The sequence below is a fragment of the Ranitomeya variabilis genome, chromosome 2, assembly GCF_051348905.1.
Source record: "Ranitomeya variabilis isolate aRanVar5 chromosome 2, aRanVar5.hap1, whole genome shotgun sequence".
Classification (NCBI taxonomy): domain Eukaryota; kingdom Metazoa; phylum Chordata; class Amphibia; order Anura; family Dendrobatidae; genus Ranitomeya; species Ranitomeya variabilis.
Window position 1 is genome coordinate 233,621,525 of NC_135233.1, and position 23,644 is coordinate 233,645,168.

The 23,644-nt window shown below is 44.4% G+C and overlaps 1 protein-coding gene and 1 long non-coding RNA gene across 2 annotated transcripts in view; one reads left to right on the forward strand and one right to left on the reverse strand.

Annotated features, from left to right (window-relative positions):
* The window catches only part of LOC143809283 (uncharacterized), a 168,367-nt gene that overhangs the window by 142,305 nt on the left and 2,418 nt on the right, over positions 1-23,644 (reverse strand). Inside the window, exon 2 of the long non-coding RNA XR_013222194.1 lies at positions 22,820-22,962. This is a non-coding gene — a long non-coding RNA (uncharacterized LOC143809283). The remainder of the gene's footprint in view (positions 1-22,819; positions 22,963-23,644) is intronic.
* On the forward strand, positions 1,062-19,952 carry LOC143805127 (CCN family member 1-like). Its single transcript, XM_077284017.1, has 5 exons — positions 1,062-1,309; positions 12,679-12,892; positions 17,314-17,685; positions 17,961-18,154; positions 18,599-19,952. The coding sequence occupies exons 1-5, from the start codon at positions 1,223-1,225 to the stop codon at positions 18,899-18,901; spliced, it is 1,170 nt and encodes a 389-aa protein (XP_077140132.1). The 5' UTR covers positions 1,062-1,222; the 3' UTR covers positions 18,902-19,952.

Here is a 23,644-nt window from a genome sequence, read left to right on the forward strand (position 1 = left end):
CAGATGTATGGAGGAGACAGGTTGTGGATGGCTTTGTATGTCATGGTTAGGGTTTTGTAGTGGAGTCTCTGGGTAATGGGGAGCCAGTGAAGGGATTGACAGAGGGGAGAGGCCGGGGAATAGCGGGGGGACAGGTGGATTAGTCGGGCAGCAGAGTTTTAGAATAGATTGGAGGGGTGCGAGGGTGTTAGGCTGCTGTCACACTAGCAGTATTTGGTCAGTATTTTACATCAGTATTTGTAAGCCAAAACCAGGAGTGAAACAAATAGAGGAAAAGTATAATAGAAACATATGCACCACTTCTGCATTTATCACCCACTCCTGGTTTTGGCTTACAAATACTGATGTAAAATACTGACCAAATACTGCTAGTGTGACGGCAGCCTTAGAGGGGAGGCCACAGAGCAGGAGGTTACAGTAGTCGAGGCAGGAGATGATGAGGGCATGGACTAGGGTTTTTGCAGATTCTTGGTTTAGGAATGTACGGATCCGTGAAATATAGTTTCCACAGATTCAATATACAGTTTCCACAGATTCAAGCACCCGCAGCAATTCCCTGCAGCCACCGCCAGAGGGAGCTCACGGACATACTTACTAGCTGTTGAAATCCATATGCAATGAGCGACCCCCAGCTGTGACTGCAGGCTGTCAATATTTTATCACTTACCCTTGGTCTTTATATTGCACTTAATTCCTGTTTATCTCTCAGTGACAGTCAATAAAAGTTAATTAGGGGATAATAGGCCACTAGGCATGTGCCGACTCCATTAGAAATCACCGAGGTAGCTGATCCCTCTATATTCATTAGCAGAACTGTGCATTTGGCAAAGAGAAAAAAACTAGTGACGGTCAGGAATTCAAGGAGAGTTGACAACTGTGTTCTGACTTGCTGCTATTCTTAGTGGGGGGAATGTGCTGCACTTTCCCCGTATGGCCTGCAGGTGGCAGCGCTGAGACTGCTTTGCCAAGTTCTCTCAGTTTGTGCCAGGAGCGGTGACGTCACGGCGGGGCGGGGCTATTGCTTGCCCTGTATATAAGGTAGAAGCTGGCAGAGTTTTGTCAATGAACAGCTGAGACTCGCAGGTGATCTGTGGCTCTAAGCAGCCAGGCACCAGCTCAACCCCCTAAAAAATACCAAGCACCCCCCACCTGAGTGTGACTGAGGATCCCTGGTCCTGTGCACTGCCCCACACAGCTGTCACCCCTCCACCTGGTGCTCCACATGATACTACACTCACTTTGGACCATGTCTGCTGGCTCTCTGCTCCTGGCTGCTGCATTCCTGGGAACTGCCTGCTCTGTGAAGATGGTAAGTGTGTGGGGGGGTCTCCACTGTGACATTGGGGTGGCTGCAATGCATGCTGGGTGAGATGACAGATCCGCTCATTGCTACATAGATATCCTTCATGTCTAAAGAGAGTGCTGTACAACTACAAATCCCAGCAGAACTATCTATTCATCTATAACTGAATTGACATCCTGGGAGTTGTAGTTCCTAGAACTATGCTGATATTTTAGAACTGAAATGTTGTAGGACTATGAGTCCCAGCATTGCAACCCCCTATTCATCATCTTCCATGCAGCTGGGAGTTGTAGTTCTTCGTGATATCCCACAACGTTTGGCTGTAGAACTGCAATCCCATCATTACTCTGTATCCAGCTGCACAGGCATTCTGGGATTCGCAGTTCCTCATCCGCATTGCTATACTAGATCTGAAATGTTATCCTTTAATGAGCGCCATGGAACCACAAATCCCAGCATTACCGCCCCCTTCACATGATTTTACATCGATTTGCATTCATAGGGAGAGTTGTAGAATTACTGTATCCTGCTACATTGACCTCCTGAGAGCTGTAGTTCCCTAGCAGCATAGCATGCTATGATGATATACTGGACCTGAGGTGTCATCATTTCTAATAAGCCTTAAAGAACTACAAATCCCAGCATTGCCCTGTAACCAGCTACATGGACATGCTGGGAGTTCTAGTTACTTATAACCTAGATAGAGCTGTGCAGCGGGGGATTACTACTCCTGTCATCCCTGCACTCTCCATTCCTCCTGTGCTGGGGGTTGCAGTGTAGTGGCCATAGATGTGCTGGGCTGCAGAGCTTGCACTCGGATACTAGTCTGGATGAATCGGGGGGCATACTCTTTGCAGTTCCCCCTCCCACATGTCTGCTGGGAGATGATGGGGAACAATCCCTTCTTTCTGCTCGGCCATTAGTGATTTCCTCTCCAGCCTTATTATAATCAATGACTTTGTTGTGATGCTGAGATCAAAGTCTCCTTATTACGGCCGATGATTGGTCCAGGGCTGGCGGAGAGCTGGGATATGGGCGGTGGGAGGCTATGAAGAATGGTGCCCATTAACCCCTTGGCTGGGTCATTTCAGTGCGAGTTTGGGTTCTAGTTAATATCTGTACCTGGGAAAGCTGAGTGATGCCCCCTGGTGGGGCAGGTATGGTATTCTGTATATTGCCTACCGCATGAAGAATTAACCTTCAGCTTAGCATTTGGCTTGAAACCACAAGTACCAGCATGTTCTGTCAGTCACAGAATGGTAATGTATTTTGGTACTGCATTTTGTCAGGATATATCCACTAACATTTACCAGTGTGCTAAAGGAGGTCACTGTGCCAGCTGGCAAGGGTGGCATTATAGTGTTTAATGATGGCTAGGATGGCCTATGTGGGGGGCACATTCATTGCGCAGTATAACTCCAAGGCAGGGGGCACACTTGCAAGTGCAATGTGAGAAACTCATGCGAGTCTCTCGCCTCAATACCCGGCACTGCCGCCGGCACTGGGGACTGGAGCGTGCGGCTCCATAGAAATACATACAGCCACACACTCCGGTCCCGGCAGTGCTGGGTATTGAGTGGAGAGACTCTCGCGAGTTTATTGCATTGCAGTTGCCAGTGTGACACTGGCCTAAAGGGTCACCACCACCCAGAACCCCATTAAGACTCCTTTGGTGCGCCATCCCCCATGTTATTAGTTAGCCTAAGTGGTATAATAATCCAGCCTAAATTCAAGGGTCTGCCCCTTTTAATAAAAGTTGGGTGGTTCCTGGCTCTCCTTATAATTCATGCCCACTATAAATACCCGGCGTCAGGTTTGTAAACAGTGGGTGCTCTCCACATCCCGGGATGTTTATGTATAACCTCCCTGCCAATATCACATTTCAAGGGACTTGGCGTGATCTTCTCCATGTGGGATTGTGAAGGAAAACATCCCATGTGCAGACCCCTCATTCCTGCATTGAGTGACTGACTGAGAGGGGGGCTATAGGCTGTGGGCTCCACAAGAACTGCACAGTCCCATCAGCTCATTGAATATATTGCTTCAAACTGGGTAATAACCACTATGGCCACCATTAGCTCTGACTTAAGCTGTCATAACTTTCCCAGCACCCTGCATGGCAAGTGTGTGTGTGTGTGTGTGTGTGGTTATTGTACTGGGAAAGCTGGGTGAGAACCAGTATGACTGACAATGAATCCAAAGTGCCATAGTATTCTGCCCAGAGTGACCCCTTTCTCGGGTCCTCCAGGAGTGACCCCACTGAGCCTCTGTACTCGGCTGGCCATGGTCCAGGCTTCCTGAATGCTGGGTCTCACTCACTAAACACACGATGGGAGATCAGCACTAAAATTGTTAATGTCCTCGCACTCCACCCCCCTCCCTCCAGCTTAAGATGTAATTTTACAAGTTTGTCTAATAAAGCATGGATTTTATCTGGTGAGTGCCACCTTTTTCACTTTTTTGGATACTAAAATTGTTAATAGCCTCATGTTTTATCAGATTTTACAAATCCCTTGAGAGCAGTTGAAGATTTTTTTTAATGCTTTCCTCCTACAACTGCTAAATACAGCCTCTTTATAATTCTGCCTCCTACAACTGCTAAATAATAATAATAATCTTTATTTATATAGCGCCAACATATTCCGCAGCGCTTTACAGCTTAACAGTTTCAAAGACAACAGTCATAAGTAATAACGTTAGCAATACAATAATTAAAGCACAATAAGACGACCCTGCTCGTGAGAGCTTACACTCTACAATGAGGTGGGGAAGATACAAAGTACAGATGTGTATTTACAGTGATGTATTTACATTGATGGTCCAGCCATCTTCAGGGGATGGGGGATAGATGGAGATAGTGAATGGGCTACACACACACAGACATAAAATTACTTTGATTAGGGAACGTGATAGGCCGCTCTGAACAAATGTGTTTTGAGGGAGCGCCTAACTATGTAAATTGTGGATGGTCCTAATATCTTGGGGTAGAGCATTCCAGAGGATTGGTGCAGCACGGGAGAAGTCTTGGAGTCGGGAGTGGGAGGTACGGATTAGTGCAGAGGTTAGTCGAAAGTCATTTGCAGAGCGCAGAGGTCGGTTAGGCCGATAGACAGAAATGAGGGAGGAGATGTAAGGGGGTGCCGCACTGTGGAGAGCTTTGTGGGTGAGAACAAGTGCTTTGAATTGTATCCGATGAATGGGCAGCCAGTGTAATGACTGGCGAAGAGCAGACGCGTCGGAGTGACGATTAGCTAGATAGACAACCCTAGCTGCCGCATTAAGGATGGACTGGAGAGGGGAAAGTCGAGTAAGGGGGAGGCCAATTAATAGAGCATTGCAGTAGTACAGGCGGGAGTGGATCAGGGCGACAGTGAGGGTTTTTGTTGTTTCCATGGTGAGAAAAGGGCGGATTCTAGAGATGTTCTTTAGGTGTAAGCGGCACGAGTGGGCAAGAGATTGTATGTGGGAGGTGAAGGAGAGATCGGAGTCAAACATAAGATGGCCATAAGAAGTCAAACATTTAGTCAGGCTAAAGATGGCCTCTTTATAATTCTAGCCTCCTACAACTGCTAAAGGCGGCCTCTTTATAATTCTGGCGGCCTCTTTATAATTCTGGCGGCCTCTTTATAATTCTGGCCTCCTACAACTACTAAAGGCGACCTCTTTATAATTCTGGCCTCTTACAACTACTAAAGGCGGCCTACCCATAATTCTGGCCTCCTACAACTAGTAAAGGCTGCCTGTCTATAATTCTGACCTCCTACAACTACTAAAGGCGGACCTCTTTATAATTCTGGCCTCCTACAACTACTAAAGGCGGCGTCTTTATAATTCTGGACTGTGTGGTAGTTCAACTCACGTGGCGTTATATTGAGGTAGAAAATAGTAACACCGTCTCTTTAAATCGTTGGTTGGTTTATTATTATTATGCGGCATAAACCAATAAGAGGGGAAAATAAACACACCCTTTTCGCTAAAACAGGAAAACAATAAAGAAAAATAACAACGCTGCAACACAGTCCATACTTACACAGGTAACATCCTGCTCTGGAGCAACACAGGTTCAGTCTTTCTTCCACAACACAAAACCACTGAAAACTCCTCTCTCCAATCTTGCTGACCAAAGACTGTCTCAAGAGCATAGTTATATAAACCCAAGATCATCTGACACTTTCCATCATGTGACTGACCACATAACCATGACATCACACAGGTCCTGGCAGCTCTGCATGTGGAAATATGGTAGACCTTCTCCCTCCTGCTCTATGAAAGTCCACTAAAACCAGCCCATTATGCAACTTTAACTTTTAACCCTCATAACACATAGTGTGCTGGAGGAAAATACTCTGGTTTCATATCACTGACGCCATTAAACACCATGTGACCCATATCGCCCCTCTATTACCTTAACAGTGACTTTGTCACACCTCCTACAACTACTAAACGCGGCCTGTCTATAATTTTTTATAATTTAATTTTATAATTTTTTATAACTCTTTATAATTCTGGCCTCGTACAACTACCAAAGGCGGCCTCTTTATAATTCTGGCCTCCTACAACTACTAAAGGCGGCCTGTCTATAATTCTGACCTCCTACAACTACTAAAGGCGGCCTGTCTATAATTCTGCCCTCCTACAACTACTAAAGGCGGCCTGTCTATAATTCTGCCCTCCTACAACTACTAAAGGCGTACTGTCTATAATTCTGCCCTCCTACAACTACTAAAGGCGGCCTGTCTATAATTCTGACCTCCTACAACTACTAAAGGCGGCCTGTCTATAATTCTGCCCTCCTACAACTACTAAAGGCGGCCTGTCTATAATTCTGCCCTCCTACAACTACTAAAGGCGGCCTATCTATAATTCTGCCCTCCTACAACTACTAAAGGCGGCCTGTCTATAATTCTGCCCTCCTACAACTACTAAAGGCGGCCTGTCTATAATTCTGCCCTCCTACAACTACTAAAGGCGGCCTGTCTATAATTCTGCCCTCCTACAACTACTAAAGGCGGCCTGTCTATAATTCTGCCCTCCTACAACTACTAAAGGCGGCCTGTCTATAATTCTGACCTCCTACAACTACTAAAGGCGGCCTGTCTATAATTCTGCCCTCCTACAACTACTAAAGGCGGCCTGTCTATAATTCTGCCCTCCTACAACTACTAAAGGCGGCCTGTCTATAATTCTGCCCTCCTACAACTACTAAAGGCGGCCTGTCTATAATTCTGCCCTCCTACAACTACTAAAGGCGGCCTGTCTATAATTCTGCCCTCCTACAACTACTAAAGGCGGCCTGTCTATAATTCTGCCCTCCTACAACTACTAAAGGCGGCCTGTCTATAATTCTGCCCTCCTACAACTACTAAAGGCGGCCTGTCTATAATTCTGCCCTCCTACAACCTACAACTACTAAAGGCGGCCTGTCTATAATTCTGGCCTCCAACAACTACTAAAGGCGGCCTGTCTATAATTCTGCCCTCCTACAACTACTAAAGGCGGCCTGTCTATAATTCTGCCCTCCTACAACTACTAAAGGCGGCCTGTCTATAATTCTGCCCTCCTACAACTACTAAAGGCGGCCTGTCTATAATTCTGCCCTCCTACAACTACTAAAGGCGGCCTGTCTATAATTCTGCCCTCCTACAACTACTAAAGGCGGCCTGTCTATAATTCTGCCCTCCTACAACTACTAAAGGCGGCCTGTCTATAATTCTGTCCTCCTACAACTACTAAAGGCGGCCTGTCTATAATTCTGCCCTCCTACAACTACTAAAGGCGGCCTGTCTATAATTCTGCCCTCCTACAACTACTAAAGGCGGCCTGTCTATAATTCTGGCCTCCTACAACTACTAAAGGCGGCCTGTCTATAATTCTGCCCTCCTACAACTACTAAAGGCGGCCTGTCTATAATTCTGCCCTCCTACATCTACTAAAGGCGGCCTGTCTATAATTCTGCCCTCCTACAACTACTAAAGGTGGCCTGTCTATAATTCTGGCCTCCTACAACTACTAAAGGTGGCCTGTCTATAATTCTGGCCTCCAACAACTACTAAAGGCGGCCTGTCTATAATTCTGGCCTCCAACAACTACTAAAGGCGGCCTGTCTATAATTCTGGCCTCCTACAACTACCAAACGCGGCCTCTTTATAATTCTGGCCTCCTACAACTACTAAAGGCGGTCTGTCTATAATTCTGGCCTCCTACAACTACTAAAGGCATCTATCGCATCCAGCTTTCCACAAACCCTAAAATCCTGCATTCTTTCTGTTCTGGGTTAATATGGTGCAGCTCAACTACGACCGATGCCATACAGAGAAAAAGTAAGAGAAGCGAGTGTTGCATGCCTCATTCTGTCCAGCGTGGTGCCGCAGATCATAGGATTGGTATACATTTTATGGGGTGGGGTTACCCTTTACTGACTGGCCTGCCGCGTGCCTGTGCGCTTGGGAGGGTAAATGCCATACTTGGCATTAGAGAAAAGTGCCCTGCCACTGGCCCTGGATTATCTCCAAATTTCTGGTGAGGTGGGTTTTGTCTTGCATGCAGAATGCCCTCAGGACTTTGTGGCTGGCAGCTATGAATGATGTCCAGGCATGGCAGCAGCTCATTGATAATATACAGGCACTGTACTAATGCTATGTTTTCACTATATGGCAATATTTTGTTCTCCTTGGCATTGCTGTTGGGCACCATTGTGTAGGAACAGCACTGCGTTATTGTCTGGCATTTTTGGTAGGACCTATGGTAGAATATATGGATATAACTGTATTTTGTAGGCACTATTAGTACAATACTTATTTGCTGGTACTGTATTGATGTGCCAAGCTCTGTGTGGATCTGCAGTGGTCATGCTTGGGTGGGATACAATTGTGTAGGCTCTGTACAGTACACATTATGGATATTGCATTAATATACAGCCAGTGCACGGCACTGTTATACTGATTGGGTATGACCATACTGTGTAGACTCAGTATGGCAGTACATACATCTTTGAGACCATTGGATTTTCCAATGTAAAGTGATAGAAAATCTAATAATGTACTAAATGTTTAGCTTGTGCTATACGTCTTTCACAAGATCTAATATCATATATCATTATGTGCTAATCTCTGGCTCATGGTTCATGTGAGAAGGAAGATCAGGAAGGATTAGTGTCTTTTTGAAGAACCCAGGAGTGCAATGTATCACTGCCAGTGTGGGCGGTTATGTGGTCGTCACCACTGTAAAGGCCCCGTCTCACTAAGCGATTTACCAACGATCACGACCAGCGATATGACCTGGCCGTGATCGTTGGTAAGTCGCTGTGTGGTCGCTGGGGAGCTGTCACACAGACCGCTCTCCCCAGCGACCAACGATCAGGGGAACGACTTCGGCATCGTTGAAACTGTCTTCAACGATGCCGAAGTCCCCCTGCAGCACCCGGGTAACCAGGGTAAACATCGGGTTACTAAGCGCAGGGCCGCGCTTAGTAACCCGATATTTACCCTGGTTACCAAAAAAAACAAACACTACATACTCGCCTTTCGGTGTCCAGGTCCCTTGCCGTCTGCTTCCTGCTCTGACTGAGCCGCCGTACAGTGAGAGCAGAGCGCAGCGGTGACGTCACTGCTGTGCTCTCACTTCTCATATGTACTGTTTGTTTTTTTTTACATTTACGCTGGTAACCAGGGTAAATATCGGGTTACTAAGCGCGGCCCTGCGCTTAGTAACCCGATGTTTACCCTGGTTACCAGTGAAGACATCGCTGGATCGGTGTCACACACACCGATTCAGCAATGTCAGCGGGGCCTCAACGACCAAAAAAAGGTCCAGGCCATTCCGACACGACCAGCGATCTCGCAGCAGGGGCCTGATCGCTGGTACGTGTCACACATAGCGAGATCGCTATGGAGGTCGCTGTTGCGTCACAAAACTTGTGACTCAGCAGCGATCTCGCTAGCGATCTCGCTATGTGAGACGGGGGCTTAACTCTGTTTGGATAGTAGAATAATGCTGCAGTACGAATCTAGTGAGAAATAATAAAGGCTTGGATACATAGCTCAGCAAATAGTATCATACTTCCTAATAAACTGCTGTATCTAATCCAGTCATGTATGACCATGTCTGGGGAGATGGTGTATCTAAGTCGATCAGGTATCAAACTGTGTGATAAACTGCTGTATCTAATAGGCTTAGATAAAGCTGCTTATAAAACAGTATAATACCTGAATGGCTTAGATACACCATCTCACCAGACATGATCATACATGGCAGGCTTAGATACGCAGCTCACCAGAGCATTGCACATATGAGATACAGCAGCTCAGAAGACCGAATCACACAGACTAGGCTTAGATACAACAGCTAAATATATGCATCTCAGTGATGTTTGCTGGAAACCGCTGGATGCTATTTTTAATAATGGCAGAGCTGTGCGGTTGAAGTAAATATTTTCCTCATCTTTCCCCCTTTTGGACCATTTTTTTTTTTCCAATCCTGAACTGGTTATCATAACAGGAGTAGTAAAGTGGCGCTCTGTTAATCCCAGAGTCACAGCTCCTGCCCTGTCCAAATCCTGTGAGTGATGCCAGGTCTAAGGCAGAGCTGCTGTGAGTCAGTGGGTCACGTGCCTCTTTGTTTATGCCAGTCTTTGCCTGCCCGTCCAGGAATTAGCTGTAATTTGAGGATTAACCTGAGAGAATTTACAGATTTCACATTAACTAAATCTGTGAGATCCACAGCAGAGCACCACAAACTGAGAATAAAAATTCTTGGCGGAGTCCATCTTTATGGCGGAGCTTTCTGAGAACGCGGTTCTCTTCCTTTAAACTTCAGTCTGGATTACCATTTATAACATTTTATCTCTCTTGATGCCATTATAATGTAATAAAATGGTATCCAAAGGGCAGCTCCATTTATGGTTAATATTCATATGAAACGTGCAGGAAACGCCTGTCACCACAATGATGATCACACTGTCATCACACTAGTGATGAGCGAACCTGCTTGAATAAAGTATTTTTCCCAGCATGCTCTTGTGCTAACCGAGTGTCTTCGGGTTGCTCGAAAAATATGTTTGTTAGACAGCCGCAACACATGCAAGAATTGCCTAACAGCCGAAAGACATGCAGCCGCTGGGGCTTTAACATATTTTTCGAGCATGCCGAAGTCACTCTGCTAGCACAAGAGCATGCTGGGATAATACCTTATCCTAACACGTTTGTTCATCAGTAGTAAAGACTGAAAGAAATTTTCTTTCTAAATCATTCATTTTATCCCATCATATCTCAGCACAGATTCCAAATACTGACCCCCCATTGTACAAGAATATAACTACTATAATACTGTCCCTTATGTACAAGAATATAACTACTATAATACAGACTTCTCAAATAAGGATACAGGAAAGATATATATATAATATATATATATATATATATATATATATATATATATATATATATATATATATATATATATATATATATATATACAGTATATCTTTGTTCCGTGTTAGCCAGTAGATAGAAAAATATTTGGAATTGAGAGTCCTCAGTGGTTGATACCTTTTAATGGCTAACTGAAAAGATGGTAACAAATTGCAAGCTTTCGAGACTACTTGGGTTTCTTCATCAGGCATAATACAAAATCTGAAGAATCACATATTTATGCACAACACAGCACAGAAAAAATATCATAGATAAGACAGGTGGCGTGAAGCAAAACTACCATTATGGGAGAGTTATGTGTTGTGAAAAAAGAATGGCTCTACCTGTGGCAAAACATTTTTGTATCCCAGATCACAGCATCATGGACATGAAATTACTTGTAATAAAGGGTAATTTCAAATCTCAGAGAGACAGAAGAGTCTGGGAGTATATGCTTATGAGTACCATGGACACTCTCAGTGCAGGAATGAATGTGTCGCCTGGATTTATGTCTTTTTACATCAATTAAGCAAATTGTCTCTTCAGAGAGGAAGACGACTAGAACTCTAGTGCCACCTATTGGAAGTAGCAATCCTAACAGTCAATGTCGACTCTTTAACGAGCCTTGTCACATGACTTAGGATAATAGCCAAACCAGAATCTCAATTTGCAGACACTGTGTTTCGGGGTGCTGCCCCTCGTCAGTGCAAAGTGGAGATCTGGTTTGGCTGATTGAGAGGCGTCTGACCGGGATCCAAGAAGTATCGTTTCTCTGTGCGGAGAGTGACATGATAAGCATGGCGAGATGAGGAGACTTAAAGCCGCAATGCTTCTCTAGGAAATATGATCCTAAGTCATGTGACAAGGCTCGTTAAAGGGTCGACATTGACTGTTAGGATTGCTACTTCCAATAGGTGGCACTAGAGTTCTGAAGAGACAATTTGCATATTTCCCAGAGGAGCATTGCGGCTTTAAGTCTCCTCACCTCGACATGCTTATCATGTCACTCTCCGCAAGGAGAAACGATACTTCTTGGATACATCAATTAAGGAATTTTCTTCTCAAACCATGTGGGGCATCACAACACAGAACCAGACCCCAATCAGAGGACAATAAAACATTCACACTCCTTATCTATGAACTGTTCCAATATTTATGGGCATAACTGTTTTATCACTCTCCCATAATAGTAGTTTTGCTTCACATCACCTGTCTTATCTATGACATTATTTTTGTGCTGTGTTGTGCATAAATATGTGATTCTTCAGAATTTGTATTAGTCCATGCCTGATGAAGGGACCTGAGTAGTGTCGAAAGCTTGCAATTTGTTACCATCTTTTCAGTTAGCCATTAAAAGGTATCAACCACTGAGGACTCTCAATTCTAAATATTTTTCAGATAAGGATATACATTTATTGTTCGGGCTGTGTGCAATGAGTTATTTGGCCTTGTTTGTAAGAAATATTCACTCTGACCTGACATTATATTGTAATGTATTATCCTAATCAATTATAACTCCTGTGGATTTAGAAACACTGTACGGATCCCTAGCACAGTGTGAATGAATGTGTGTGCCAAGTTGTCAGTCACTGTAATGGTAATAGATGGCCGCAAAATGACGCCATGTAATGTTATAGTACTCTATTGTACTTCTATAATGCACTTGTGCAGAGATGCTGAATCGGTACGGGCTACAGGGAGTTGTGAGCACTTTGAGCACGAACAGTAAGGCCAGGATCACACATGCGAGAAATACGGCCGAGTCTCGCATGGTAATACCCGGCATTGCCGCCGTCACTCAGGAGCGGAGAGTGCGGCCGCATAGCAATACATGGAGCCGCATGCTCCACTCCAGAGAGACGGCGGCAATGCTGGGTATTACCATGCGAGACTCGGCTGTATTTCTCGCATGTGTGATCCCGGCCTTACAGTTGTTTTGTAACTCAAGATGTTATGTGCTTTCTCTAGGGAGAACCATCATGCCCATCAACTTGCATCTGCCCCAAAGAAACATCTACGTGTGCCCCTGGCATCAGTCTTGTAGCGGACAGTTGCGACTGCTGCAAAGTGTGTGCCCGTCAGTACAACCAGGACTGCGATTTGAGACACCCCTGTGACCACATAAAGGGGCTGCACTGCGACTTTGGTGCTGACTCCTCTTCTATCAAAGGCATCTGCCGTGGTAAGTAGTCACCTAAACAATTGTAGCCAGTAGTTCGCCTCTATTAGGGTGTTTTCAAGAAAGGCCTGTCCTTAAACTGGTCTTTGGGCACATTTTATCTGGAATTGCACCATACCGAACTGTGCTGATTTCTGTAGGCACAGTTATGGCAGCAGTCATGCCCAGAATCCTTTGCTTTGGGCAAACTTCCAGCAATGTGTATCACCCATAAAGATTGGCAATAACATTGTGTGTACAGAGGTAATGAACCAGACTAATTAGGGCTCCTTATTTCAGCTTGGCTGGTGACCCAGATTGGGGTGTAATTGCATTTATATTTGCACCTCTCTCCCTTACCTATCAGAACTCATTAGCAGAAGATGAGCGCGATGTCCGCCAGGCAATGAGCTGATATTTGGCCTCGGTACTGCTGTCAGCAGGGATGTTTTTTTGAAAAGCAGATATAATTTAAATCAACACCGCACCTGGCAAGATGTCGCGCCAACTATAGTCTGCCTGTCTGCAGATAACCCACCCGGGAACTGGAAACACTTGGCGAGTAATTCTGATCTGCTGGTACTACCATCACATTTTATATCACCTCTAACGAGCGTGGTGTGTCCGAGAGGCGTGTATTGATTTGACAGAATGTTCTTGTGGGAGTAGAAGTTTACTGCAGATCACATTACGAGGTTGGCAGATCATAACCGTGTGACCCGTGGTGACTTCCAAGTAATTCTGGTACTTTGGTAGTCTTAAAGTGACATGCCTAAAATCATACCTCCCAACTTTTGAAGATGGGAAAGAGGGACAAAGTTTGCGGCGCGCTTTGCGCGCCGCGGCAATTTTTAGGCCACGCCTCTGACCACACCCATTCATAATTAGTCACACCCATATCCACATCCCAACCACACCCATTTAGCACTGCCGATCACACTGTTTCATATACAATAATTATAAACAAAAAAATATGGCCACCCAGTGCCCCATACTGTATAATGGCCACACATGATGCTCCATACTGTACGATGACCACACATGACGCTCCATAATATATAATGACCACACATGACGCTCCATAATATATAATGAACACACATGACGCTCCATACTGTATAATGAACACACATGATGCTCCATACTGTATGACCGCACATGATGCTCCATACTGTATAATGAACACACATGATGCTCCATACTGTATGACCGCACATGATGCTCCATAGTGTATAATGACCGCACATGATGCTCCATACTGTATGACCGCACATGATGCTCCATACTGTATAATGAACACACATGATGCTCCATACTGTATAATGACCGCACATGATGCTCCATACTGTATAATGACCCCACATGATGCTCCATACTGTATAATGGCCGCACATGATGCTCCATACTGTATAATGACCGCACATGATGCTCCATACTGTATAATGACCGCACATGATGCTCCATACTGTATAATGACCGCACATGATGCTCCAGACTGTATAATGACCGCACATGATGCTCCAGACTGTATAATGACCCCACATGATGCTCCATACTGTATAATGACCGCACATGATGCTCCATACTGTATAATGACCGCACATGATGCTCCATACTGTCTAATGACCGCACATGATGCTCCATACTGTATAATGACCGCACATGATGCTCCATATTGTATAATGACCACACATGATGCTCCATACTGTATAATGACATACAGGCACGCAGCTCACACACAGGCACGCAGCTCACACGCACGCAGCTCACAAACACATGCAGCTTTGACACAAATGCATCACACACGCAGCCATCACACACACACGCAGCCATCACACACACACACGCAGCCATCACACACACACACGCAGCCATCACACACACACACACACGCAGCCATCACACACACATGCAGCCATCACACACACACGCAGACATCACACACACGCAGCCATCACACACACACACACACGCAGCCATCACACACACACACACACACACACGCAGCCATCAAACACACGCAGCCATCACACACACGCAGCCATCACACACACGCAGCCATCACACACACGCAGCCATCACACACACGCAGCCATCACACACACGCAGCCATCACACACACACGCAGCCATCACACACACACGCAGCCATCACACACACACACGCAGCCATCACACACACACGCGCAGCCATCACACATGCAGCCATCACACACGCAGCCATCACACACACAGCCATCACACACACACGCAGCCATCACACACACACGCAGCCATCACACACACACACGCAGCCATCACACACACACACGCAGCCATCACACACACACACACAGCCATCACACACACCCGCAGCCATCACACACACACACGCAGCCATCACACACACACACGCAGCCATCACACACACACACACGCAGCCATCACACACACACGCAGCCATCACACACACACACGCAGCCATCACACACACACACACGCAGCCATCACACACACACACGCAGCCATCACACACACACACGCAGCCATCACACACACACACGCAGCCATCACACACACACACGCAGCCATCACACACATCACACACACACAATCTCCTCTGTGATGCAGGGGCGGCTGATGTCCATGTGCAGCTCTCTGCTGAAGTCTTCAGTCTCCTGCTCACAGCTCTGCACTATCCCGGCACCTCCCCCGCCTCTCCTTCTCTGCCGGGATAGCAGCTAAGAGCAGAAGCCGGAGCTCCGTGCACACACAGCCAGAGGTAGTGAATCGCTGACCTTTCTTCTTGATTGCTGCAGGCTCTCTCCTTCAGCGTGGCAGCGCCGCACAGGGGGCGGGAGGGGGGGGGGGTGTTGCGCGGGCGGTCAGAGGGCAGCTTTTATAAAAAAAAAAAAAAAACAGGCTCTCTCTACGTCCCGGAAGTGGGCGGGGCTTCACCGGCGGCCGCAAATTCGGGATTTTAAATGCCCGAAGCGGGACAGCGGGACCCCGGTGCCAAAGCGGGACTGTCCCGCTGAAATCGGGACGGTTGGGAGGTATGCTAAAATATAAAAAGTTAGTTGTTTTTTTGTTTTTTTTAACTTGGGACGCCTATTTGATGGCCACCTTGAAAAATTCCAAGACAGTTTTATGGACATTTTATTAGGAGGGTTGGTTTTATGAAGCTGTACACGAGTTACTAATTAAGAAAGGGTTCAAGCCACTCTTCAGAGTTACCAAATTAATTTAACAGGGGCTTTCATTACGATAGACCCTCAATTTCTGATCAATGGAGGTCCAACTTCTGGAACTCTCATATCAATCATCTGTACAGCGCTATGAAGAAGACATGGTGCTGGCTGGAGTGACATGATCAGCTAATCATGGAAGTGCCAGAAATCTGACGCCCTTTGATGGGGTATCTCAAGACTCCTGTTCAACCTGCTGATATCAATGTTCATCCTCACTCCCCCATACATGTGCATCAGTTCATGTGTGCACATGCTCTCAAGTAGGAATCGAAGAGTAAGACGCTGCCTAAGGCTTCAGGCAGCGGCTCATCTTGCCTGAGAATTGGGTGTAGAAATCAACACCGATCTATCTTCTTCTGACATCATCCGTCAGAGAAACATTGTGAGGCCCCTGAATATACCTAAGTTAGGCTACTTTCACACTAGCGTCGTTTTGCCTACGTCGCAATGCGTCGTTTAGGAGAAAAAAACGCATCCTGCAAAGTTGTCTGAGTCAAACTTGTCAAAGTTTTTTCCCCATAGACTTACAATTGCGACGTATGGCCACACGTCGCATCCGTCGTGTTTTGGTGGACCTTCGGCACAAAAGACGTTCCATGTAACTTTTTTGTGCGTCGAGTCCGCCATTTTTGACCACGCATGCGCGGCTGAAACTCCGCCCCCTCCTCCCCGGAACTCACAATGGGCAGCGGATGCGTTGTAAAACTACATCCGCTGCCCACATTGTGCTACTTTAACACACTGTACGTCAGGTCGACGATTTGCGACGGACTAGTGTGAAAGTAGCCTAAGTCTTCTGGTCCTGCCAAATGTCTTAAAGCTCTTGTCTCATATGTATAGGCACCTGAAAAGAAGATGCCTAATTTTTTGGGAGGATGCAACCAAAGAAAGGAAGTGCCAAAGTATCCATCTTTAGGCTATGTGCACATGTCAGGATTTCTTGCAGAAATTTCCTGAACAAAACCGCGATGTGTTTTTTTTCGCAGAAAAAAACGCAACATATGCACAAAAATTGCGGAATGCATTATAAATGATGGGATGCATATGTATGCGTTTTTTTATGTGTTTTTAAAACTAGGTCTAGCCATATTGGTCGCAGTGGGGCTCATACTGACTAAGGAGGCACAATTGTTCACTAATATTATGGCTTATTCAGTCTTCTTTCCAGTACTTGCAGTTGATCCTGTTCTAATATCAATATTTTTATCTTCTACAGCAAAGTCTGAAGGTCGTCCTTGTGAATTCTTCGGTCAAATCTATCAGAATGGGGAGAACTTTCAACCCAACTGCAAGCATCAGTGCTCTTGCATGGATGGAGTGGTGGGATGTATGCCTCTGTGTCCTCAGGAGATGGCCTTGCCTAGCGTGGACTGCATTAATCCAAGACTTGTCAAGGTCCCTGGACAGTGCTGTGAGGAGTGGATGTGTGATAGCAACCACATCTCAGAAGACTCGGGTGACACCACTATGGGAGACTTAGATGATATTTTGAAGTCATCTGAAGAACATTTAGATCAGGAGGACGTGGAACCCGTATCCAGCAACGAGCTCATTACTTTGGTCCGAAATGGATTCAAAGTGGAGACTGGTAAGCGGTAGGGAGTCTCTTTAGCAGTTATGGAATCAGCATCACCTATTATCAATTATGGTGAACTTAGTGTTTTTTTTTTTCCATATTCTAGATGGTCATGTGGTGCAATAAAATGCTTAGACTCATGATTCCCATTGGACAACTTCTCATGGTTGACGTGTTTTCAATCCATACATTTTTAGAGAAGTGATAAAATATCTGTGTAGAAAGAACTTTCTATCAGGATGACTTTTCATTATATATTTTTTTTTTTTTAATTCGGCATTTTGCAGGTCTGGGTCCTCATCCTCAGCCAGATCGTTCCAGTTGTGCTATTCAAACCACTGAATGGTCACAGTGCTCCAAATCTTGTGGCATGGGACTTTCTGCCAGGATAACCAACGATAACCCTCAATGCAAGCTCATGAAAGAGACACGCTTGTGTCAAATCCGACTCTGCAAAGATCCGTTACCATCCAAACCCAAGGTAAAGTATTTCATTTTTCTTCATTGGAGTGGTACAGTACTCTGTTACAGGCAGGGAAAATTTGAGTACCAGCTTGGGCAAGTGGAAGCTTAGAGCACAAAGCTAGGACTACAGCTTTCTTGATTTGCCAATGTTTTCTCATAACCCAAGACAATAAGTGAATGATATGTCTGAAGAAGTACTTTATGGACCTGTAAAGTCAACCCATGAAAGGAGTAGGGAAAGTTTCTTCTGACCTGATTTTAGGGTCATTAAGTTGCCCATTGTTCTGACTGTTGGGCCCATGACTTTGAATTTGACCATCAACATTTTATATTTTTAATCCCATACACCACAAAATTCTTAGTCATCTGGGCTTTCTAGGATACTAGTTCAGGGTCTGAACAAATAGATTGTTGGTTGATGTTTACATTCTTTTGTAACTTGGTGCCTTTTTCCATTTAGAATGGCAAGAAATGCACCAGAACTAAGAAAGCCAAGCAGGCGATGCATTTCACCTATGCTGGATGCAACAGTGTGCGAAGGTACAAGCCAAATTACTGCGGGTCCTGCACAGACGGCCGGTGCTGCACCCCATCCAAGACCAGAACCATGAGGGTCCGCTTCCGTTGTGACGATGGAGACACTTTCCAGAAAAGCATGATGTGGATTGAAAAGTGCAGGTGTCATCAAAACTGCCCCTATCACAGCGAGCTATCTTACCCCCATTACCGATTACACAATGATATCCACAAATTCACAGACTGAGCTGCCCAGAATGGCTTTTTTTCTTTCAGACTTATAAGGGTGGTGGCCATGAAAAAAAAAAAAAAAAGGTTCCCCCATCCTTCAAAATGTTTCCAACTTACAGGGTCTGATCACCCAAAACTGGGTGGTGATATAGTGGATGATGCATCACGTGGTCTAGTGATGTACAACTTTATCATTGACTCTCTTGCGAAAACTTCATCAAACAGAAGAGTGGCGTTTGTCGCAGGCTTAGCAAAGGTAGAGAGGCAGATTTACTCCAGTTGTGGGCGAAAAGATACATTAGCTGTAAAAGTGCAGCACCATTAGATTGTAGAGGACTCCTGGTCATGGGGGAATTCAAGGTATCTGTACAGTTTGACTGTGTGGACTACAGCGGAGCAGTATTACATAATAAACTGCAGACATCCACCAAAACACTCACGGCCTTGCCAGATTCTCAGAATTTGATGTCGGGAGCCGTGGTGGTACTGACTTGACCCTTGAGAACACTGTGAGCGGTCTTCTGACTTCAGCCCAGGAAGAGATCTCATGTTAATGTGGTCTCCCATAAGTGCCTGGGAAATGTTAGATAAATGTAGTGTAGATAAGAGGATTAGTTGGATTGACAACCATTATCAACGCAGATCTTGTTGATCATGACTTAAGATGTATCCTGAAAAGACCCAGACGGACCGAATTACAAGGTGAGCGTCATAGACCTGACGCCTATAACAATAGTCAAACAGGTGGTAACCCTAAGACCATCTAGTAACAGGACTTGTCTCAAAATCAATTTTTGGGCATGAAACAAGACAACATGAAGATCTTTAGAACTTCATGGACTACCATTAATTTGAAAATGGGTCTGTTGGGGATAACTCCTAGATTATTGAGGGTTAATCTATGTTCTAGTTTATTTCACCCACTGTCTTTCAAGATGAGCACTTCTGTGGTCATTGTTGGAGAGGAACCAGTTATTGTATGGTCTCATTGGTGGTCTTCTCCCAAACAGGAAATAAGGGAATTATAAACTACCATTTAGTTCAGTAGTTTATCAGAATGGCACTTTAAAAAAAAAATATTGATAACTTGCTGCTTTTTAAAACTAATTAGTTTGTTTGCCCCTCTGAACCAGGTAGTGGATATTCACTGTAGGGTGACGCTTTAGAGACAAATTGACAGCCGTGCTGTGGCCAAGGAGTAACCAAAGAAGTATTTGTTATACTGATAGCAAAAGTACAAAAAAAATTGCTACATTTTATAAATGGTGTGAAACCCATACATTATGTAGTCAGGCATGGCCTTCCAAAGCATTTTAATTCCTCCATTCTCCCATTCCCCAAAAAAACGATACAACTGCAGTGCGTGACAGCGGTCCTATAGGGCTTTGTTACCTACGTATGTAGGAACTAATGGCTTCACAGATAACATAGCCAATCAATGCTCAATGATTCAGTGACTTCAGAGATCCCAGCCAATTAAAGTATTTAGAGGCTGTGACCTTATTAAAGGCTGAGGTGAATGAAAATTTCTTAAAGGGCTTTACCACGAGCAGTATGAAATGCATAGCTTTAACCCCCTAAATGAGTACCTAAATGTTTACCCCTGGCCATCACCAATAAAACAGTTTCATTACGCATGATGTAACCATTTCCACTGTGAACCCTGCCCCCATGTCCAGTTATCACATGAACTACCCATCATGTGACTGCAGTGGCTGATGGCTCTAATTCCGTATTGGGTGAAGCGTTCTCCTCATTGAAAGGAGGTCGAGCGGTAACATATTTTTATGACAAACCTATGGATAAGTGTATTAATTTAGTAAAGGAACCTGGTTACATCTTTTAGCTAAAAATCTTATTAATCCTCCAAAACACCCTTTAAGGGAGGAGTGAAATGATTAGCATGCTTTTATAACGATGCAGCACAGAGATATGAGTGGTGGTCAGAACTTTCAAGGGTGGTCAAGTCCCCACGCAAGCAGTATTGCTGCCTGCCAAATGTTCCACACAGGGATGCTCATATTTTTGCTGCTTGTAACCACAGCATAAGGTAGAGGTAGCAGGGTATTTTTACCTTTAGGAAAGTTGAGCGAAGGTGGATATCACTGCCTGCATTATGTCATAAATTGTAACTTTTTGTGACGCATCATTCACTAAGCAATATTTGCTTGTCGGTAGCATTGTACACTTTGTGTTCTTTTTTGTGTTTTTTGTTCTAGTTCATTCCCATCTATATATATATATAATATATATATATATATATATATATATATATTGTCTGTCATTACTTATCATTCATACACTGATGGTTTTCATTGTGTTCCCATTGTAGGGTTAAACATAATTTACATATTTCTACTATTTAAAGGGACGCTGATTAGCATAAGCCCGGCCGTACTATCCCACCGACGACCATTGAATAGCAATTTATGGACAGGTATGGTTGGTGTGAATAGAGCTGTAATCCCTTTGGTTGGGAGCAGCAGGACTACTAAGCCACAGCTCCTTACACAACTTTTATTTCTGTGTAATAACCGTTCCCTTTATAGGGGGTGGCTCGGGGTGAGGTGCGCCTGATAGAGCTTGGTTTGTACATAGGTGTTGAACCCTTTTATGTATACGTTTCTTGTATGTTCGGCAGTATTACCAGCTTTTATATGTAAAACGGAATAAATACAAAGAAAAATAAACGTTCATTGTGGGGTTTTTTAGTTATTGATTTGGGGGATTTCTGAATGGTAGATCAGACCATAGAGTATAATTAAAGGTATCTCTGCTCAAGGTACATGGACACATATACTATATCATTTATATATAGGTGTAACTTGGGTGTTTTGTTTGTTTTGTTTTTTTTCTGATTTCAGATTTCTGTGAGACCGGGTGAGGCTTGCATTTTGGTTTTGAAGGACTCCAGTGCCTTTCCAACAGATTTGAGCTCCCTATAAAATTTTTACCCAGTGGTTCAAGGCCAAAAATCGGCAATAATGAATCTCCTCAACTCTATTTATTATACAGTCAAAATAGTCTTCAACTATTTGTCCGTTCAAGAAAACTTCTTTCCTTATTATAAGCAGTGAGGGCAATTCTTAAGGAGCACACACATAATAAGTTATAGAAAATATGAATCAATTAGTCACCAAAGTGTATTTCTCTAGAAGAGAAAAAAAATTACATTATACTCCTCCCATTGAAGAACACTACTCCAGCCTCTACTCAGCTTGAAAAGGCTGATAACAGAAAACAATAGATTGCATTCAACTGCACAGGAACTGTGTGTGTGTGTGTGGGGGGGGGGGGGGGGGGGAGATTTGGCTGTAATGTCCCTTTAATAGATGTTTACACTTGACAATGTGATGCCAGTCGTAATATTTCATGAGTTAAGAGCGGCCGATTTCGACTGATCAAACTTTATTGCATGTAACCAAACGCATGGAGGAGAAGCAAAGGTCATAAATGTTGAGCTGATATGATACTCCTAATGCAAAAATGTTTGCAACTTTCTACCACTTGGTGGTTATATAATTATAAATATATAATTTCATTCTTGTCAAAATCTCTGCATGCTGTTGGTGAATGGAAACTTCCTCCTTCGCATACATAGTCAGGAAGCATCCTAATGCCAGGTGCAGGACTTGTTACAGCATACCAGGACATCTATATATATATATATATATATATATATATATATATATATATATTATAATTTTTTTTTTTTATTATTTTTTTTTTTTTAAGGGGAAGAGCACATAAAATGTGAAAATTAACTTTTAATGTGTCTCCAGTAAAAGCTTAAGATTCTAGCAGTGACTTTAGAGGAGTGGCAGAAATCACTCACATATATGGGTTGTAGGCATGTGCTGCCGGTGCCCGGCTCTGCGGAGTCAGACCAGCAGCTGCCACCATCAGGAGTGTGTGTCCATTGCAAATATCTCACCTCTCTCTGAAATTCTGGGAATTCCAGCACCAGATCCCATTTTCTGTTTCTCACACTGAATCTCAGCTGCGTCAAGGTGAATACCAGCTTTCCCCTCACTTCACAAAAAAAAATCACATCCGCCAGGGCTGGGAACCGGGTATCTGTGGGAAAAGTCTGTCATTAAGGGGGGATCTCCAGGAAAATGTCCAAATATGTCCTACACTTCTGTGCTATTCATGGATCATCTCTAGCACATGGAAGTCAATGAGTTGTCATCCTAGTGAGCGGACGATGGATGACAACCAATATGGCCGCCAATACTGAGTGGGTGGCCCATGTTTCTTAGAGCGAACAACTGATAATTAAAGTTCTGGTATATAAGGGAATCTGTGGTAGGCACCATGAGGGAAACTGTAGTGGGTGCAGGGCTGTACTTGCGTTAAGGGGGGCATAAAATGGTCCCTTTAGCCCATGCGAGAAGACCAATACTATTAAAGACCCTTGATAGTTCAGGGGCCTATTGGAGATTTTTGCATTAGGGCACACAAGTTTTAAGATCTGCCACTGGTAGATTACCCTTATAGTGCCAATCACAGACCCAACAGTATACCTATGTCCAGAAAATGGGGGTTGAAACATGGTGGGCACTGCAATGATTCTGTGGCTTGCATATACTATGGAGATCATGTATGGTTGGAGTTGGGTTAGATGTGATAACATAGTGGATGTCTGTGCATGGCACTACTGAGGGCATCTGTGGCTGGCAAAAGGAGGTAAATGTGCTTATAGTTGGGATGTATTTGCTATGCACGCTTGGGGGCAATGGTTACTGGCACTATGTGA

Coding starts and splice junctions, on each gene's coding strand:
- LOC143805127 (XM_077284017.1), top strand. CDS start 1,223: ATGATACTACACTCACTTTGGACCATGTCTGCTGGCTCTCTGCTCCTG. Junction 1,310..12,678: donor CTGCCTGCTCTGTGAAGATG/GTAAGTGTGTGG, acceptor TGCTTTCTCTAG/GGAGAACCATCATGCCCATC. Junction 18,155..18,598: donor CGTTACCATCCAAACCCAAG/GTAAAGTATTTC, acceptor TTTTCCATTTAG/AATGGCAAGAAATGCACCAG.